Raw genomic sequence first — 9,102 nt, forward strand, 5'->3', positions numbered from 1 at the left:
TGAAGCAGCGGTAAAGCCTGGCCCGCGTCTGAGGCACGACTGCTCAGAGTGGATGGTTACGGCTTGGTGGTAATTATGCAGGTGCAGTGGAGGCCGGTCGGGGGGGGGGGCAGAGAAGGCAGCTGGGCCTCAAGCCACGACCTGTCAGCCCCCTTTCCTTCTGCTGTGCTCTCCGGCCTCCCCTGCCTGTGGCCAACCGCACATGTGATTTGTCCTAGGATGGGCTCGTTCTACGCCCCGGGACTGGTGGGCATCAACGTGCTGCGCCTGCTGACCTCCATGTACTTCCAGTGCTGGGCAGTGATGAGCAGCAACGTCCCCCACGAGCGTGTGTTCAAAGCCTCGCGATCCAACAACTTCTACATGGGCCTCCTGTTGCTGGTGCTCTTCCTCAGCCTGCTGCCCGTGGCCTACACCATCATGTCCCTCCCCCCCTCCTTTGACTGCGGGCCATTCAGGTGCGCAGCCTCGGCCACGAGAGGAAGCTTGTCTCTGGGGGGCTGTCTGCTCAGGGAGCACAGGTTTGGGATCCGGGATCTGGGGTCGTTCATCTGCAAAAGGCTGACGAGCTTGGGCAAATCATTAGCGCCGTTGAGTGGAGTTTCCTGTGAGGATAGAAATGCTCCGTGCTGTGCCATCCCCCGTGGTAGCCACCGGCCAAGCAGCCAGTACAGGGGGGCCCCAGATCATGAGCCTGTTGAGTACTTGACCCAAGAACTCTGAAGCTGCGCTTCTAATTTTATTTCATTTTAATTAATTTTAATAGCCACAAGTGGTTAGTGGCTACCATAGTGGACAGCACCACTTTAACATGAATAACCCACAGCCCTGGGTTACCTTTCCTTCAGATACGTAAGAGTGGTGGGCAGAGTGGGTATTCTGAAGATGAAATGGCCATAGATGGTTTTCCAGTGCCATTTAGATATTAAACAGCTTCTGAGACTCTTGACTGCTGCCCCACACTCTACAGGGCACTTGCCAGCACTGGGGTTCAGGGAATAAGGAGGCCAGTCCAGGAGACTGGACACTGCGTAGAGATAGTCATGCCAGGAGGTAGACTAGGAAACACTGCATTTACTGCTCTCTTTCCAAATGCGAGGCCCTCTGAAAACAAAGCCCTCCTCCTGCCCGGAAAAAGGCAGCTGGAACCTGCTACCTGTCACATCTGCCGCCTTCTCACTTTAAAATGCTTGAAGCACATGCCTCAGGAGCGGCAGGAAGGACTGTGCCATAGGAGGTCAAGGGTGAGCCCGTAACCCCTGCCTCCTTGACTGCAGACCTCCTCAGGATGTAACACCCATCCAGGCCAGGGCTCCGGTGAAACTAAGTCACTGCCAGTGCTCCTACCTGGCCTGGGAGCACGGACTTCCTTCATCAGTGTGCCGAGGGCCTCACTCTCCTGCAGCCAGTACACTTTGGGAAATGCTCTGGCACCTCTCTGTTCACAAGGGACCTAAGAGATGAAAGCCCTGGAAGCTTAATCAGAGCAATGCCTCGGGGCTCAGAGCCCACCTATGGAGAGTGCAGGGCAGAGCAGAGCATGATCCATGATCGGGATGACCGAGGGAAGAGGGACACGAGTTCCAGAGTGGAAGATGTCGGTGGGAATAGGCCCAGGACCCCGGGCTGAAGGGAAAACCATATGCTGGACATGGTGGAAGCCGTCTGGGCTCCTTCCCTACGAGGTTGGAGGCCGGGCTCTGGTGCAACCACCTGTGCACCTCTGTTCTGGCTGCTCACCTGGCCCCAGGCAGGTCACTGAGTGGACGGGCCTTGCCTGGCCCACCCTTGCTCCGCCCACCACCCCAGAGGCCCTGGCAGACACCCAGACAGCTGGGAGGTGTTTGGCTCAACAACTCCCCTTCCGGTGAGGTCTTCCCTGGAAACCTAATTAAAATGTCGGGCACTCAGACACGCGCACCATGCTGGTCCCGCCTGTTCTGCCACCACCCAGCGCACCACCCCTGGGCTTATTTATCCTGTTTGTTGTCTATCTCTCCCAGCTGGCTGAGGATATGATTTTTGCTTCCTTTTTTCCTGCTTTATACCCACCTGGTTTATGCTGGGTGCTCAAATCAGACCCTTCACCTCACAGAAACTGACTTCTGCAGGAAGGGAACTGAGGGTTCGGACCAGGTCGGGTACCCCACTGAGACCAGCAGCACAACACAGCAGACAGCGTCCCCTCCCGAGACCGATTTTGCTCTCCACAGCTTCAGCCCCCTGTGGGGGCCACGGCTTCAAAATATCCCGTGTAATAGGTCACACTGCCGTAACTTCTATCACAGTATGTTGTAGATTACAAGTCAGGCAGTTGTTCGCCTCTCACTGTGCCTTATTTTTAAATTAAACTTTATCGTAATTGTGGATGCCTAGGAAAAGCATATTGTATGTGGGGTTCAATACTATCCCCAGCTTCAGGCATTCACAGGGGTCTTGGACTGTGTGCCTGTGAATGGTGGGGGGGAGGTTAAATGTTGGTGGTCTGGGCCAAACCCAGACCACCACCTTATTTTGTAATTAACGCTGTATTGGAGTAAAGTCATGCCCGTTTACTGACGTATAATCTACGGCTGCTTTCTAGCCACAGTAGCAGAACTGAGTTGTACCCAACAGAGACCATCTGGTCCGCAAAGTCTAAAATATTCATACCTGTCCCTTTTCAGATAGAATTGGCCAGCCCCCTGATTTAGAGCACTGATTCTCGAGACAGCTGTCGTTCACCAGCTGGGTCACCCTGGGCAAGTTACTTCATTTCCTGTGTACAGTGTAGGTTTGTTACCTGTAAGATGGAAATAGCACAGTACACCGAGATGGATCATATCCGAGTCTTGTCTGTATCTGATTTAGATGGTGAGATTTCAGACCTTGAGTTGCTGCTGCAGTGGGATGAGTTTTGGGAGAGAGAATGAATGTATTATACAAGTGGGATGAACATGAATCCTTGGGAACCAGAGAGCGGCTGTGGTAGGCTGAATAATGGCTCCCAGAGCTGCCAGATCCTGACTCCTGGAACCTACAGATGTTAATTACATAGCAAAAAGGTCTCCGCCAATGGGATTCAGTTCAGATCTTGAGATGGGAGATTATCTTGTGATTAGGGCTCTAAGCCCCAGGTGAATTTATAAGAGGAAGCCAGAGGGAGACCTGACTATAAAAGAGCAGAAAATGATGTAACCATGGAAGCAGAGAGACTTGAAGCTTCTGTGCTGCTGCTGGTTTTGAGGAGGGAGGGGGGAGCCGTGAGCCCAGGAGTACCACGAAAGTAGTTCTAGAAGCTGAAAAAAAGACAGAGGAACAGAGTATGCCTCTGAAGGGAGAGGAGCTCTGTGAAACCAGTTCAGACCTTTTGCCTCCAAAGCTGTGAAAGAATAAATTTGCATTGTTTTAAACCACCCATGTGGTAATTCGTTACAGTAGGCACTGTCCGGGGCCTGTCCTAGGCCCTCCAGTCTCCCGGAATTAGACTCTGAAGACTAAGTGGAGTATTTTGAGGGGGACCATGAGGTTGTCCATCCCGTCAACTGTTTCCCGGCTAGGGGAAGCTCCATGCTCTTCTCAGAGCCACACCCCACACAGTTTCCTCCAATGAGCCTACAGAAGAAAACCCAATTTCTTCTTGCTAAGGAAGATGTCAGCCCAAGAGGCCAGTGTAGTGAGGGCCATGAGACTGGCCGGCCAGGGCACCGACCCAGCTGTCAGGCCCGGCCACAGCGGCAGCCGCTCGAGGGGCCGTTCTTACTGGCACTCGACTTGGAGCAGAGCTTGGAGCTTCCGGGAAAGCAGTGTCGGTGGCAGCTTTGGAGCACTGTGTGTGCCATGTAAGCTCGTCTGCGCTAACCTGTCCCCTCCTCTTTCCAGTGGGAAAAACAGAATGTATGACGTCATTTATGAGACCATTGAAAACGACTTCCCGACCTTCCTGGGCAAGATCTTTGCTTTCCTCGCCAACCCAGGCCTGATCATCCCAGCCATCCTGCTGATGTTGTGAGTTAGCTGGGGCCGGCGCGAGCTTCTCCCAGCACTTGGAGACTGGAGCTTTGGCTTCCAGTGTGGGCTCCCAGGAGTGCTGACGGATGGGTGACCTTCGGGAAATCACTGAGCCTTTTTGGAAAGCAGGATACTGATCTATAAAGGGGGTGGGGGGGAGGTCACCCTTTCTGCTTCATCAAAAGCATGGTGGTGTGGGGCAGGCATACACCTGGTACCAGGCAGGAGCCCAGGAAGCAGCAGCAACTTCTGCAGCCTGCAGGCCCTGCCATGCCCCCTCCCTCTGATTGCCCAGAAGGAGGCTAGATCTGTTAGACCAGCTTTGCTGAGCACACAGAGCTAGAAATTAGTCCATCATTTCCTAGTCCAATATAACACAGAGAGAGCAGGGATGTCCAGGGCCTTCTCCACTGAAGTGGGGACACCCTCCCACCCCACCCTGCCCACAAGCAAACCCTCAGTGCCGCTCCAAGAAGCCCCCTTGATGCATTTGGCTCTTGTCATTTTCCAAAGTCCTGGAGCCACAGGGTCCCCTATTCTCTTGCAGCCTGGCAATCTACTACCTGAACTCAGTTTCCAAAAGCCTCTCTCGAGCGAATGCACAGCTGAGAAAGAAAATCCAAGCAGTAAGTCAGTGTGTCGAGAGTTTCAGTCTAGGGGGTAAAAGGATGTGCTGGTTTTGTTTTTTGCTAATCTGCTCTGTGAAAACTATTGTACTCTTTAATGGCTTTGTCTCCTAAACCAAATCCAAAAAGATCTGTATTACAGGAAGCGGCCTCACATTTATATTCTGAGGGTATCTAGAGGTGCCTAACAATAATGGCTTAAATGTTGAGGGATTTGCCAACGAACAGGAGAAATTCAAAGGATTCACCCATGTTCATACATAATGAAAGCAGTACGCAATGTACCCACAATAAGCCCCACAGATTAAAACTAATACTATAAATACCAAAAGAAATGTGTTGTCAAAACAACAAATTGCTAGTGCCCCATTGCTGAAGAAGTCTTCTGAGGCCCCCTCACACACGGCAGCCTCTCAACATCGGCTGGCCCCCGGATTTCTGACTGCCCTCTTCCACCCCACCTCACTTGAGATACAGGGCATACCCTGCCCCCCTCCGGGCATTTCCTCCTTGCGTCCTTACCCCTTCTTCAGGAACCAGTCTCCTCGGCCTCACTGGTCCCACTGGCGTGTTCTCCCTTAATCTCCCTGAGCTCTTCCCCAAGTCACAAAACAAAACAAAACAAAACAAATTAGAATAGAGTGTAGGGTTTCTACCCTCCACTGGCCAGAGGGGCCTGGAAATGCTGTGCAAAGCTGAGTCTTGGGTCACCCTCTCTGATGAGTCCTGAGGGCAGTAACAGGCTACTTAAGGTAATTGCCAAGAGCCTCACTATCCCTGGCGGTGAGACTCACCCATTTCCCTCACCCAGGCCAACAGTTCATTTTTCACTACAGCTCCGTGAAGATGAGAAGAACCACAAGTCTGTCAGAGGCAGAACCACAGACAGAGACTCGGAGGACACAAGCAGAGGCAGCTCAAATAACATCACCCAGCTCCAGCTCACCACGGAAGGTGAATCTGACTTCGTGATTACTTTTTACAATACAGAAAAGCCTCAAGGGGGCATGTTGTGGGATCAGCTGTATCTTCAGATGCGGAATGGAAGTCAGAGTGCCAACCATCCTCAGCTATGTGAAGCACAACATGTTAAAAAAAGAATAAACCGGGCCCTCCCTGGTGGCGGTGGGTTGGGACACAGCACTGCAAGCTAGCAGCAGCTGCTTCAGTGCCAGTTCGATCCCCACCCCAGAGGTGACCACATGACACACAGCAGACCTCTCCTGACCGCCCGCTGCTCCCCTCAGCGGTGTACTTCGTGGATCTGCCTGTTCTGCTCCCCACTCTGTCTCTGGTGAAGCCTCTCACCTCCCTGCACCTCTGGCCTGCACCCCAGTCTGCATGCATGCATAAATAAATAAATCTTTAAAAAAAAAAAAAAGAAGAAGCCAAGGGCCAGCCCATGGGGCTCATCTGTGGATCCAAGGCCAAGCCAAGGTGCCCCAGAGGTGCCCCAGTGACCTAAGCATACTCACATCACCAAATGGGACATAACAAAACCTTCTGTTCTCACTGTTATCTTGGCTCATTTGCAGGGACCACGCCTCGGCCTACCAGCCACAGCCAGCCCCCAGACAAGAAGGCGCAGGCCCCCGCCAGCTCCAGTTCTGCTGACCGGACTGTGCTGAGGGCCTCCCGGACCCTCCCTGTATCTCCGCCCCCTGGCGTCAGACCAGATTCTGGCCAAGCCCAACATCAGACTCAGCCCTGGAGGTCGGGCTCTGGAAAGAGTGCTCAGAGGACTCCCCACTGACAGCTGGACTCACAGGAGCCCCATGCGGGGGCTGGGAACCTCACAGGTTGACACCCCCAAATCGATTGTTCCCCCTTTCTCATTCACGCACTCACACTCTCACACACACACACACACACACACACAGTTCTCTCTGCCCTCATTTAATGTGGAAATTGACCACTTAGTCTCAAGCTACCCAAAAGAGAGGACAGTGGCTTCATTTGCCCTTTAGGGAAGCTGTGTGTGTGTGTCTGTGTCTGTCTGTCTGTCTGTCTGTCTGTCTGTCTGTCTGTCTGTCTGTCTGTCTGTCTGTCTGCCACGCACTAGCACAGGCATGGATATAATCAAGCACTCTGGAGTACAGATAAGGAACACAAACAGCAAGGGCATTCATTGACTGAACCCTATAATCCTGGTGAAATTCGAGCTTCAGAAGCTACACCCAGAAGGCAAGGAGCAGGGTGGTCTTCCTCAGGTGCACCTCAGTCTCCAGTGTCTGTGTGAAGAAGTGTTGCATGTACGTGTCGCTCACTGCCAAAGGAGGTCACAAGGTTTCTTTCACGTTTGAGAAGAGGGTCGAGTCCATTTCGACACAGGAGTCCCAGGTCCACAACAGGGCTGTGCAGTACCGCCATCTTGTGGTGGTTTCTTGAAACCTGCTGTCCTGGGGCTCTCCCTGGTCGCTGAAATTTAAACAGCACATTGGATTTCCACCGGTGGGTTAACATTGCCCTGAATAAAAACTGCTGGCTTAATTTACACCAAATGACACAGTGCACCATGGGCAGGGCTACAGAAAAGAGGAATAGACGCTTCAGTGCGTGAGCTTTGCTACAGGTGAACGGTGAGATCTGCAGAGAGAAAAGGCCCCACTGCATGTGGCTTCAAAGCCCCAGGCTGAAGCGCCTCCTCAGAACCCCTGCCGAGGGCATCATCTCAGCTGGAACTCCTTGAGGAACCTGGCCAGCACATCAACTGCAAACTAACCTCCCATTAAACACTGCTTCATGGACAATCGGAGTCTCATCGGATCCAAGCCACTCGTCCATTTGCTTCCATGAAAGGCTTCTTGTGTTCTAGCTGACACTAGATCCTTCTACCTTTTCTCCAGTTACTGACCAGTTGGACCTCACACCCCCAACAAGAATGGAAGTTGCTTCCATTCTTCCCACCTCCATCTCTAAATGACCTTCACATCCTCCTGTGAATACCAGAGACCCCTCCACCACGAAGCTGGCCATGTGGTCCTCAGGCTGGCCTCCCACACTTGTGCATTTCTGCCCTGGCCAATGTTCAGTCTCCCAGGAGTTTAACGTCTCTGAAGTCAGAGACTGTGGGTTAGTATTGCAATTGTTTGTTAGTGTCTACTCCCCTCAGGGAGACCCCTGCTCAAATGTCACCTCTTCATTGAGAGCCTCTATAAAACAACGCAACACTCCTTAACAGTTATCAACAGGTGGCACTATGTATTTACCTGATCTTCTGCACCTCGAATGTAAACGCCATGGTGGCACTATTTGGTTTACTAAATACACTATCCCCAGCACTCAGATATCTAGCATACAAGAGGTACACAAAAAAGGTTTCTTTTTTTTTTTTTTAATAAATGGAATCGATTGATTTTGTAGCTTCCTGAATGGTAAGCATTGGCAACTGAATCCTCAGCTGTTAAAGAAGACATTGGATCAAACAGACTCCAGTTTGCCCTCCAGCACCTAACTTTCCTCTGTTCTCGGGGACCCAAGAAAGAACAGTCGAACTGAACTGCTTAATTTGGGTTCTGACATGAAAAGCTTCAGCTTTGGTCTCCATTCTCTGCTCACTCCTTCAGCTACCCACCAACACACCAACCTTCACATCTGTTGAGTATCTACAAATTAAAATGAGCCCCCTGCACCTGACACACGTCATGATGCCACCAAGGCCATGTCAGCTCTTACAGAACAGAGCTAAAGTTGGTGGAAGCCACAAAAACACATCAGAACAGTAAATCTGGCTCGCCAGCTTGAGTCAGCCCCAAAATCATTTTGATCAACAGCACTTTGCTGTTGTGCTTCCTAGAGCAAAATCTGATGTTACCAGGCAGTAATGGGTGACTATGAGTTTTCAAAGAGGAAGAGAAGGAAATAATGCTTTAAAAGCAGCAACTGGAAGCAGAGAGGCAACCCATCAACTTTTATCATTGATGTAAACAAGGTGTGAGTCATAGAAGCAAACATAATAGAAACTAGAATAAATTTGGAATCAAATTATAATGAACCAATCACGAAAATTTGTAGCATATGGCTAAAGCAGTATTTACAGGAAATGCATATTTAAAAAAAAAGTTTAATGAGCCAAACAGCAATATTCAGAAGTAAAACAGAAAAAAGCAAAATAAAGACAAATGAGTAGAAGGAAGGATATAATAAATAGAAGAGCAAAATTAATACATTTAACAAAGAGGGTCATTGGAATAAGATTGAAATTTTTCAAGACTGATACAAAGGGGGAGGGGAACCAGAATGAAAAACAGCGATGATAACTATACACTGCTGCAGAAAAGATTTTAAATTTTCCAACTGAAATCTATATCCCAACAATGTGAAAACATAGATGAAAAGAGCAAATTCCTAGAAAAGCACAATGAGCAAACAGTAAATCCAAAATCCATTTGTTTTGGATCAAACAATAATCCAAAAAAGTAGAAAGTCTGAATAATTCTATCACTGTTATAAATTACAGTCAATCATTTGAAACAGGCCTCCAAGA

General features: G+C 50.3%; 1 protein-coding gene across 1 annotated transcript in view; it reads left to right on the forward strand.

The window, feature by feature from the left end:
• The window catches only part of TMC2 (transmembrane channel-like 2), a 29,872-nt gene extending 23,503 nt beyond the window's left edge, over nt 1-6,369 (forward strand). Inside the window, exons 13-17 of the mRNA XM_012728114.1 lie at nt 219-458; nt 3,862-3,987; nt 4,538-4,616; nt 5,453-5,570; nt 6,152-6,369. Of these exons, the coding sequence (XP_012583568.1) occupies nt 219-458; nt 3,862-3,987; nt 4,538-4,616; nt 5,453-5,570; nt 6,152-6,369 (781 nt within the window). The remainder of the gene's footprint in view (nt 1-218; nt 459-3,861; nt 3,988-4,537; nt 4,617-5,452; nt 5,571-6,151) is intronic.
• The last annotated feature ends 2,733 nt before the right edge of the window (nt 6,370-9,102 follow it).

This window comes from Condylura cristata, unplaced genomic scaffold (assembly GCF_000260355.1).
Source record: "Condylura cristata isolate star-nosed mole 26May11 unplaced genomic scaffold, ConCri1.0 scaffold00022, whole genome shotgun sequence".
Classification (NCBI taxonomy): Eukaryota; Metazoa; Chordata; class Mammalia; order Eulipotyphla; family Talpidae; genus Condylura; species Condylura cristata.